Source organism: Mytilus californianus, unplaced genomic scaffold, assembly GCF_021869535.1.
Source record: "Mytilus californianus isolate M0D057914Y unplaced genomic scaffold, xbMytCali1.0.p SCAF_6, whole genome shotgun sequence".
Lineage (NCBI taxonomy): Eukaryota > Metazoa > Mollusca > Bivalvia > Mytilida > Mytilidae > Mytilus > Mytilus californianus.
In genome coordinates, this window is record NW_026262712.1 from 96,704,399 (window position 1) to 96,717,099 (window position 12,701).

The 12,701-nt window shown below is 31.6% G+C and overlaps 1 protein-coding gene across 1 annotated transcript; it reads left to right on the forward strand.

Moving 5' to 3' along the window:
* Window positions 1-5,139: 5,139 nt before the first annotated feature.
* LOC127704707 (uncharacterized) lies at window positions 5,140-11,601 on the forward strand. The gene is made up of 6 exons (XM_052208843.1): window positions 5,140-5,235; window positions 6,632-6,681; window positions 7,517-7,625; window positions 8,543-8,598; window positions 9,486-9,575; window positions 10,923-11,601. Exons 1-6 carry the CDS (start codon window positions 5,153-5,155, stop codon window positions 11,564-11,566), a joined length of 1,032 nt encoding a protein of 343 aa, XP_052064803.1. The 5' UTR covers window positions 5,140-5,152; the 3' UTR covers window positions 11,567-11,601.
* Window positions 11,602-12,701: the final 1,100 nt, after the last annotated feature.

A 12,701-nucleotide genomic window follows, 5' to 3' on the forward strand; every position in this document is an offset into this window, starting at 1 on the left:
ACTTGTCTTCAACAGACTAATGCAATGTTGAAAAACGTTTTAATTTGAATCAAATATTAAAAACAAAGTTGACAATTTGTGTTAGAATATTATACACATTGTTTAGTATATAAATACTTGTAGGTTTAACAACCTGAATTTTTTTTAAATAAAACAAATGAAGGGAAATTGGCCCTTCTTTTCTTCCTCATACGAATAAGGGACCAAGTGAGTGAGAACAGGTACACAGTTAATTTCCTAGGATGACAGGGTGCCTGAAGAGTTACAAAGCTGTTACAATTACAACGTCTGAATTCCAAAATACCACAAATATACGGTTATTTTGTTTATATATATGCATATGTGGTAGCTGTAATTTGAAATAAGCTTTAAATTGTAAGATTTAAACAAAACTCAGAGACTGATTTTCATTGTAAGATTTATTTTGTTGGTTTGATTGTTTGAATTTTTTAGTCAGTTGCGTTGTATGTCAGTGATGTATGTTTGCACAGTTTTGACTGCTGGATCCAATTCATTGTCACATCGGCTGATTCTATTTCAATATAACGTAACTATAAACAACTGTCATACACGTGGGAGGTTTAGCTAGCTATAAAACCAGGTTAAAAAATTTCATTTTTGTCGGACAATGCCTGTACGAAGTCAGGAATATGACAGTTGTTTTTCACTTGTTTCTTTGGTTGATAACGATTGATTTAGTCAGTTTTTACGGACTTCCCCTTTTTGAATTAACCTTGGAGTTCGGTATTTTGTTATACTTTTTTCATGTGTTATAAAATCTAAATCTAGAATAAACATTGAGTTTTAAACCATCCGACATAAACCCCGAGTTTACGGTGTTCGTGTTATTCATTTTAGTTTTACTGTGCTGTTTTTATCTCCATTGTTTTCTTGTTGTTAAAATCACTGCACTACTTTTTAATATTTGAAGTTATTTTACCTCGGTTATCACTGGAGAGATAACAAATGTCGCAATGCTTATCTTGTGCAGTATCTTTAGCACTAATAACGTTATGAATATTCATATATCAGCCAGATATCTTACCCAGCTATTAAGGTAGCGCAATCCAAAGATTTTTTTACTTCCAATCTCCAACCTTTAAAATGCTGTTACTTTCTTAAAAATGCATATAAATTAATAAAAGAGGTATATATAGATAGATAAAAGATTAATCTTTTAAATGAATGCAATATTTTTGTTATGCAATCATTATGTAATCAATTATCATGCAATTAATGGCAAAATCTTGGTCACTTCACTTGAATGAATTTAGCTCTTTCATCTCTTTAACTATACAGGAAATTTTAATGAAATCTTAATCAACACAGCAGGAGCTACAAAAGGGTGTCTCAAATTATCGCTATTGTATTCCATTCTCTCATAAATCTGTAATTAGTGTAAACATCCTTACCACATAAAAATAGATAATGTTTGATTAGGTGTAAAATTTGATCTATACATTCTATCCGAAATCTGAGACACACTTTTGTAGATAATGGCTCTAGGAACAACATATAATAAAATCAACCCTCTAGGGGTAACCATGAAGAAGCTAATTTCAATTGAAAGTGGAAATTTCTTGTAAAATTTTGTAGACACAGTTAACATTATAATTGATTACATAATTGTTGTATAATACTAACATTGCATTAATTTGTAAGAGTAATCTGTTAGCTATCCATAAATACCACTTTTATAAATTTTCAAGCATTATAAAGAAAATTACAGCATTTTAAAACTGGGGAATTGGAGGTATAAAATATTTGTATTGTGCTACCTTAAATTGAAACAGTGACTACCGGATCACTCCATAAAACCAAATGTTAGAAATATCAGAAATTCGGTTAACATTCTCCAGTTAGACACTTATTCATTTGAATCAGGAAATAATTCATTGGTTTTAAAAATGATTACACAAGAGATAATTTTAAATTCTAACTAATGATAGAGTATTGGCAACTTCCTGGGTATGCAAACGTGAATTAATATCCATGTACTTGAACTGAATAAATCTTAAATACAGTGATTTTTTAATCAATCAAGTTTGTAAAGGTGGTCATTGCATGTTTTATTATAACAGATTATCTAATAATTCTCAAGCTAAATGGGTGAGAAGAGAAAATGAAAGTTCGCCGAACAATGAGATGCACCATTTTGCGTGCTCCAAACGTTTTTCTTGATTTTCTAATAGTCACAGTAGATATCTTAGTTTCGCTGTGGTCGCCTAAAAAATAATTCAACGTTGCACTCATATAGGATTTGTGTCAGTTGTTTGAAGGCAACTCATTCTTGTAAAAATGAACGCATTTTACATTTCCTTTAAGAAACTTTCGGATCTAGTTTCTGGTATTGTTTTGCATCTCTTACCATACATTAAGGAAACAGTAGTTTAACTATGTTCAAATCTCGCAAATCGATCAAAATGAACAAACTTTTAAAAAAAAAACACATGAAGGTAACAAGCTAAAACTGGGGAAACGCATAAACTCCAAAAGTAGCGAGACCGCTGCTATTGTATGCATCACACCCAAGACGAATCCACACTCAGTCAAAATGTACCTCACAATCCGGAATTTGATTCAATCGGTAAAATTACAGTTCACACGACTATACTGGCATCAAAAGATCGAAACCGCCAAAACATTTGTCGTGAATGAGTTGAGACACCGCCAAAAACGTGATCATTGCTAATGAATATAAATTCCGACATATATGAAAGCGTGTGATATCAATCGGTCCATAAACGACAAATCTATAGCTTTTGTTTTTCATACTTAACATGTTCGTTCAAAATGATGAGGCATATTAAATACTGTTTTCATTACTATAATTTATACTTGTAACAAACGGTACAAACGGCTGTCATATCAAATTGTAAAGGTTTAAGAATAAATGTTGTTATACAATAATGTTCATTTACTTGTAGGTGAATGATCGTGGAGGAAAATGTTTTCCTCTGGGTTTCTTAGGTTTTGAAAAAAGAGGTATTGCCGAAATCTATCCAATAACAAACAACGGGAGCACAGAACAAAACAGTACATCTGCAACATCAGTTTTACTGGGCAAGTGGTAACAATACACGTGTAAAAGTATAATACCAATCTCAGTTCGCATGACACGTGTTCCTGGTATAATCATAAATTTCTGTAAAGCCTATTTGGCATTGTTTGTTTTTTCGTCGATTTATGTTCGGTCATGACATTGTGTTGTCTGTTTTGAGGGTTTTCTTTTATTTGGCCTATGATTTTCGATTGCCCATTTGGTATTCTCTCTCTTTAGACCAAAAATCTAGGAAGCTAAAAACAATAAAAAGTTTGGTGACATTGAAACAATGAACAGAATTGTCAAGACTGTTTAAGTTCTGGAGCAAATGAAGTAATTATAAATATATTTTATGAATGAATTTTCGCAGTTACTCGAAGAAAGGTCTTGGGTCTTTTAAAATTTGCTGATTTACAATACAGGCCTTCTTTCGCTTAGACTATTTATCCGATCAGACGATTATAATTGCATGTTTTATACTCGTTTATAAAAAAAAAACATTCTAAAAAAGAAAAGGAGGAATTATGATTCTAAAGCTTTCGAAATACAATCACACTGTCACAATGAATATCTTTTTATAAAATGAAATTCAGTACAATTTATTTCAGTAACTGTTTTGTTATAATTGTAGTTGATAAAACCCGGATGTTACGAACATGATTACCATGCGTACAACACATCCTTTTACTATAATCTTCCTCAAGTACGCTCGATACATAAAGTTTGGAAATCTACAAAAGTCCTTTGCAAGGAAAACAACATAAGGTCAATATAAAATAGCTATCAAACCTATATTACACATTGAGATGGTTGACCTTTGGGATTATAAAAACTAAGGGACACTACAAAATTGCTTTAAGTATACATATAATAGATTTGACGATTGCATCGAGTGCGAAACGATATTTCTCCACTCGAAACAGTTAAATTTTTGAGAGTGGACAAATACCATATCGTACGAGATTCGGTGGTGAAAAAGTTGTACATGTCAACCTGTATTGGAACTTAAACGACTGTTTTCTGTTAAATGTCCAGTTCTAGTGTAACCACGAAGAGTTTTATTTTGACTGAACGGCCATATGTAATGATGAAATTTTATTTATCTTTATCAAAAAAAAAAACATCTTAAACAAGAGATTTTATAATATTTGATGTTTGCAAATAATAACATCTGGTTTTGACATTTTGACATTTTGAAAGTTTCTCTGCTTCTTTTTTTTTTTTTTTTAGATATACATTTTTTTGTGACATTCAGTGTGTACGGCTTTTTAATATAACTTCGTGGTTTCGTGAACTCCTTTTATCACAGTTTAAGTTACCTTAGATGTAATCGGCTATTCTTTTTTCTTTCCAATTTTGGACATTTAGCTATTCCCGTATTCATTTACTTGTACATTCTTGCCTTTCGAATGTATGCATTTGAGCGTTCCTCATGAAGGTAAACCCCCAAAAAGAGCGCCGGACAACCAAAGTTATACAGTGTTATACAGTCGAATAGAGACATCCATACCTACTGCACAAAATAAAACAACGAACATCTTGTTTGAATCATATTGTTTTTTACAATGTATTATTTATCTTCTCAAACAAGATGTTAAATCTACATTGACATTTCTACTTTATGTAACAAATTTAGACATACTATCCCATTTACTATAAGCTTTTGATAAAGTATAACTTGTGTAAAATGTAGACAAGACAAAACATTGTACATCATTGAAAGATGGGATAATATTGAATGTACTCTGCCTCTGATCTGGTGTAAGAGGCGTATAGTAAGGCCAATCCAAATTGAAATTAATTAATAGTAAATTTACAAAACGCACCTAACGTTCTGCTATCAATATATAGTAATGTCTTTCTGTGTAGTTGTTTGCATGACCAGTTGGTTATAAACAAATTTGAAAATACCACAATATACATCCATGTGCAGGAATGATGTTCAGTTTTCCATATACATTACGGAGTTTTAATGTATTTATACACACTTATAGATACTCGGGAAGTTAAAGTTGGGGTAATGAAAAATGATTGATTAATTGTTTCATATTGTCAATATAAATAATTTCCTGGTTTAAAGTATATTTTAGGACATATAAATAATTAAGGATGCCATTTTTATTCATGATATGTTTTATATTAGGTTTCGTTGAAAGTTTAGATGGACCTCACATATGTGAAAGTAAGACGAGGTAAGAAAACCTACTGGACCTGTGATTATTTACATTTATTACACATTAAAATGGCACCACTAACAGTATGAAATGTAACACTAAGAGAATAATGATAAACAATGGGTGCAACATCTGAAAAAATACGTAAAAGAGAGCGTAAGAAGATACACTGTACAATGTGTACAATAAAAACAATAAGTCTACGAAAAACAGACAATACCATGACCAAATGACAAACTCAGATGCTCCTGTGTGAAACTTTTTTGATGCTCCTGATCAACCAATTTGAATAATTTCTTCTTTTTACAACAGGAGAATACATTTATTTATGCAGTTATTGATAATGAAATGCAGTTCTCTAGTTTTCTCGTTATTATATACAGTATATATTAAATCATGATAGTTTTTTTTAACTTATGTGTGCTTTTTATGTCAGCAATGGGAACCAATTCAAGAAAAATACATATTAGAATGTAATAATTGAATTTAAAGCCAATACATATAGAGCCTTAATTATACAGGCGAAGCTGTTAATAAACATTAATAAAGCAATAGTAACAAAAGAAACAAATATAATAACATTAACGGTACCAATGTCACTGCACCTGATGAGCCTTTCGACAATAATGTATCTATAGTGATGATTGAGGCCACAATATTTGAAAATCTAAAACAAAACAAAAAACGTTGAAGGGCTGGAAAAACCAAAAAGGACAAAATTGCTAGCCGAAATACAGAAAGGAATATGAGCTACGCGTTTGCATGAGGGGGTACATAATTTGATATGATTTTTAAATGCTTTAAAACCATATAATTGGGGTGGAATATGACAAATATAGTGACAAAACGAAATTACTATAATCTTAATTTGACCACTCTTCAAGATGTTTATCAATTGCAGTATGATGTAAGGTTAATAGATATTCGTAAACCATTCTTCATTTAATGCTTATGTCATATCTTATTTTCTTCTCATTATAAAACGACTTTGTGATATTTTCAATACGACCTCATATCAAATAAATACACCTCACTTAAGGCAATGAACTCTCACATAATTATTCATATTCTAAGAATTTGGTCTAGATTATTTGCGGACATGCTATGAAAATCATGACAATGACACATGAAGAGTCTCACTTTGATTGTTATATATGATGTAACTCACACACTTGCGAACTCACATTGTGTATTGATGCCGTTTTGCATTAATTACTTACCTTTAAAAAAGTGAATCTGAAACGTTGGATAAGCAACTTTTCTGTTTATCAAACCTTCTGAATAAAACCTAAACTTTGTTCATTTTTTTTTAATATTTCTAATGGAAAATTTGTTTCTGTATATATATGTTCAACAGAATTTACCATTGGACTGGTCGTCTAGTGCATAAATGTATTTTCTTGTCCATTATCAGAGGTAAATACTGCTGCTCATACTTTCAGGAGAAAAATGGAAAATGCGTTGGTAAGTTTACTATTATTAAGATTATGTGGGGATAAAACAAAAGTGTATTGATGGCCGTACTTTAGATCGATCGTTAAGGTATTTAAAAAAAAACGATTATAAAAAGATTCCATTGAACAGATTATTCAGTCGATATTCATCGACAAGGTATATCAAATTTGAAGCTGATCGCCTTCGTACTGCAAAAGAGTCATTGTGACCAAAGTCAAACCTACAGTCGCATACCAAATCTGAATAAGGATAAACTACTATTAAACATCTCAAGATAACGAAAGACGTGAAGTAGTAATGATATAATTTTCAACATTGCGAGACAATGATATTAAAATATGATTTACAGACATAATCATCACATCAAATCGACGTTTCGTTCATGTAACTATATTGTTTTCGCATGGCCAGTGTTGTTAATGTTCAGTTATATAATTTTACGTCGAAGTCAAACTTGAATTTACTTTTCAATCTACAATATAAGATTGCCTTTCCCGAATATGTTTTACAAGTTTTAACGCAGCTTTTCCCTTCAAGTAGCTCAATTCAGTTGTGTTAAAATGATCATTAACATGCTTTTCCAAAATTATTCGTTGACAAAATATTAAGAAACTAAGGTTCCAAATCCCTCTCGCAAATTCGACTACAGGTTGATTTGGCTATTTTTGAGTGTCCTTCTTTATCATATAGCTTCTCAAGTATTCAAGAATTTAGATATCTCTGGCTTTCAAATTTTGAGGTTGAGTTTTCCTGATGAAAATAAATCAATAAAAGTTGTTCAGACGCACCAAAACAGTATAGTGCTATCTTCATTTTACATTACTTATTGTTCATATCTTTTCAGCTTGTGAAGTTGGATTTATATCACGATTTGGCAGCCCCTGTTTACCATGTAATCAGAACTCATACGGAGAAAGATGTATTCATAAATGTAAATGCTCCAAGGATGATAGGTAAGTAGTTTTTGTGACAAAAGTATGGAGAAACAAACAAAATAACCCATACAATGCGTTGAACTCAAATTCAATTGCTGCAATAGTATATTCTATGTACAGGGCATGGCTTTGTTTTCTTGTTACTGGTCTTGTTCCTTTGTTTCAAAATATCACGCTTTTTAAAAGACTGTTATCAATCGATAGTATATAAATAACGGAAAAATGACAGGTCCGTGGCCGTGTTTTTGAGATATAATCAATTTAAATTTTGCCGGGAAATGATTTTCTCTAGACTTCTAATACTTATAATGCTATATATAATCATAATATTTGAATTGATAATTTTAAAGAGGAGGCATGCTGTCAAAAATAGTATTATACTTAATATTAATAATCTTTATTTTTTTTTCAATTCTACATGTTTGTATTGTTTAATGTCTATCGTTTTGTTATTAATATGCCTGCCTGTCTGTTTGTTTGTTTTGTTTTGGTTTTGTATTGGTTTGTTTATTTAGTAACAATCCTATTGTTTGGATTTTAAACTAATAAAATTCTTCTTATTCTTCTTCATACATTTAACTTTCAAAAACTATTGAAAAATAACAAGGATTTTATAAGATTTTCAAAAATGGCTTTTTAAACTATAATTAATAAAATGAAAAAAAGAAAAGTAGGGGTTAGCGGGTAAAACTTTTATTGGCACACATGGATAAAACTAGTGGATTCCAAATATCTGACAAAAGTAAAAAAAACTAGAGTAGCGAACGTCCATCCTTAGCTGTAATTCAGGTAGGCCGATTTTGAACACGCTATCAGTTTTATAGAAATTATTAAAAACATGTTCAATTAAATGATACATAAGTGTTCAAATCTATAGTTATATATAATGACTAAAACAGAAAATGACAACAGTTATGCTGTGCATTCAATTTCAGGTGCGATAATGTCGTCGGCTGTGTACAGAAGCTCCATAGCACTACTCAAAGTATAGGTGGGTAGTTTTTTGATATAATAAGAAATGTTTGTAGACAAGATTATAATAGTGTATCGATTATTTTTTAATAAAATTAACAAAATAATTATACAATCTATATTCTAAAAATTGATATTTTATTGATGAATCAAACCATTATATATATCTAATAAGGATGATACAATTCAATCTATAAATAGTGGAATTTTAATTGATACAATGATGCATTTCAGTGCAGTTTTATGAATTCGATCTGCCTAGAAACCTAAATGCACATGTCAGGTAAACTGTCGACAACTTATTATATATTATCATGAGAAATATATAAAATCCTTTGCCTCTCTCAGTTTATATAAAGAAATCAAAATTAAAAAGAAACGCGTAGTCATTGTATTTCGATTACCGATCATATACATATAATAGAATCTGAACATACAGGGTTGTTGTCTCTTTGACATATTCCCCATTTCCATTCTCAATTTTATACAAACTGAATAAATGGTGTAGAAACGTTAGCCAATCATAATAAAACATAATTTGGGAAAAGTATGCTAAAAGAACATTAAAAGTGTGCTTTGTTACAACATTCACATTTGGAGTGCAAAAATGGAAGTTTAATGCTTTTCCTTTGCCAAACGAACTACAAATCAGATGTAAGTCCAGGATTTGAGGGAGCGTGATCTTAATAAATGATATTTTCCTACTCACCTGAATCCGCCGCTGTTATAATGCAGATTTATTTTTTAACAATTATTTGAAAAATATATATATTATATCAAGCAAATGAAAAATACTACGTAAAACAATAAATATAATCTATTATAGTATATTGAATCATTTGTACCAATAATTCGTATTTACAACATTTATATTATGTGCATTTAGCTTTAATAATTTGTTTGTAGAGCAATCATCTGTTAATTTACCATCTTCTATCGCACAATCAGTTAGTGGTACGTCAGAAATGCAAAGGTTAGATACCGGTGCTAATGATGGTGAGTTGGAAAAGCATTGCAGTTTAGGCGCCTCCGTCATCAATAAATTATATAAAAATAAGATGATGTGGTAGGATTGCCCCACAAGAGACCAAAATGACATAGATATTAACAGCTATAGGTCACCCACCGTGTGGCCTTCAACAATGAGTAGAACCCATACCACATAGTCAGCTATGAAAGGCCCCGAAATAAAAAATGCAAAACAATTCAAACGAGAAAACTAATATACAGAATTTGGCGGGGTTAAACTAGTTTGAAGGCGCCAACACTCCCCTAACCTGGGACAGTGGTATTACATCACAACATAAGAACAAACTTTAAAAATCAGTTGAAAAGGGCTTACCATACTTTTAAATCATCGTTATTCAACCACCTGTGTGCTTCGTCAAAAGATCAGCTTTTACGCTATAAAAATGACCAAAAATAATAAAATTTCATGTAGATATCATTATCTGCTTATTCTCACACGTTTCTCTTTGTTCGACACAGACCAATTACATTACACCTTTAAGTTAGGACTTTGTTGTTGTGGAAAGTCTTATCGTATATGAAAATAAGGAGATGTGGTATGAGTTTCAATGAGACACCCATCCACCAGAGATCAAAGAACGTGGATATAATAAACTATAAACATGTAGATATATTTTAATAAACGTACTTTCCAAGAATCTGATGTTCAGTAGTTGTCGTTTGTTGATGTGGTTCACAAGTGTTTCTCGTTTCTAGTTTTTTATATAGACTAGACCGTTGGTTTTCCCGTTTGAATGGTTTTACACTAGTAATTTTTGGGGCCCTTTATAGCTTGCTGTTCGGTGTGAGCCAATGCTCCGTGTTGAAGACCGTACTTTGACCTATAATGGTTTACTTTTATAAATTTTGACTTGGATGGAGAGTTGTCTCATTGGCACTCATACCACATCTTCTTATATCTATTTTCACTTGCTTTACAGATCATTTAGGGTTTTTTAGTTTAAATATTGCCATCTACGATAAATCTCAGTAACACATGAGCACTCTCGGCAGATTTTGACGGTTTGATCCATGCTAATACAAAACGCTCTTTAGACGTTGGGCGATTTACAGCCTTGACAGTGTTAAGATCTTGTCAACTATGGAAGACAGTGTGTTGACCTTTGTGATATTCTCATTATTTAGGTTTTTCCTGTCTGTCAATCCAAAGCGTAAAGGTAATTTTTTTCACTGTTGAAGCAATGATTTATGGTTATAAAGTGGCATATTTTGTCTCTATATTTTTCTGTGCATGTTTCATATCATAAATCTATTAAGTCAAACATTATTTTGTGTTACATTTCATATACACATGTACATTGAAATTCATTACAGAGTCCGACTTATCTAAAGAACAAATACATATTGTATATTCTGCGTCAGTTGCGGGGTTTATCATACTGCTTGTAATGTGCTATATAGGCCACAAATGTAGGAAGAAATCTTCAAGGAAAGAAACATTGAAACAAGAAAACATTTCATTAAATAATTTCAGTTCTTCGGTTCATGAATACTTTGAACCTAACGTTAATCATTATGATATTATCAACGACAATGTGATGATTCGGGAAGACCAATCAGCTAATCCCTATTTAGATGTGATTATTAGTTCAAATAGTTCAGAGACTACAAGTAAATCTAATAACTCATCCGATGTAAAGATTGTAGATTCAACTGGTTACTTGAATCCTTACCAAGCACTTACTGACAAAGATAATTCAACAGTACACGTCTACAATTCCAACGTCAGCTATTGCAAGAACATAAACGAGACCTTTAAAAGTTCTGTTAATACGCACTCTTATCAAACTCTCGCTGATGGATTCATAGAAGAAAGGAATATGTATAACACATTAAGCAATGTTCACAAAATGACCCTAAATAGTCGACTTCACAAAAGTGAGGTATCCGTGTTCAGTCAACCTAAAGACCTGCTCGCAAGTACTGATATTGATAACATACGTCGCTTTTCTTTGTAATTAGGTATTAAAGAATGTGTATACTCTCTACAATATACTCTGTTTTTTCGTTTATAAAATTGCCAAGCAATCAAAAGTATACTTAAGGTGTGAAGTGACGATAATGTATCAATATTTCGAAAGTTTTGCTGTATTATAGGCCAATTTTCTGTCATTCCAACTTGATCAATTATACTCTAAGTCGATCGTGGACTTTTATTTAAAGACCTCAATGACAAAGTTGGGATGGAAAATGTCTATAATACTCCAACTAAAATTAATCAATTTATAAAATTTAATGTTCATCGGAGACAGTGTTCAACTGCTCTTGTCCTTTCGGTCATAATGTTTCAATACGTTTAAGCAAGACAGTTAGTACTTTAGTGTCATTTTGTCTTCAGCTCAGTTAATAAGCTCAAGAGTGTTTAATATAATACGTTTTCTATTTCACTTCTTAAGAAAACATCGCACAGCTTTATTGCATGATTGCCATTTTTAGAGAGAGTATGATTTGTACCGTTTACAAGAGAGGCGAAATATACCAAAGAGATAATCATACTCATAAGTCGAAAACGAACTGACAATCCAAAAACAAAAGACAACCAAAAGACAGACAACAGGAAACAAAACACAGCATAAAGACTGAGCAACACGAACCCCACCAACCAAACCAGGGATGATCTCAGGTGCTCCGTAATATGAAGCAGATCCTGCTCCACATTTGACACCCGTCGATAAAGAGACTTAAATGACCACCTAACTTAAAATCAAATGTTCAACCGGCGTTAGTGTTTTTTTTTTTTACTAAAACATATTTGTCTAACAAATAATCAATTTTAACCTTAAAAAATCACGTACACATAAATGAATGGTATTTGTTGTTATCACTGACATACATTTGAAATTCGATGAAAATATGGATAAGAACATACTGAAAACCCCGTATAGTTTTGATAAAGTTAAAATTAAAGCATATGATTTACATAATCGATAGATATCGGTATGGAAAAAAGTAACCCCCTCGGTCCTCCCTTAACCAAAGCAAGCAAAGAAGAACAAAACAAAACAACACAAACATTTACCACCCCCCCCCCCCCCAAAAAAAAAACAAAACAAAACAAAACAACTGCCACACCCCTCGAGTCGGAACTCTCCT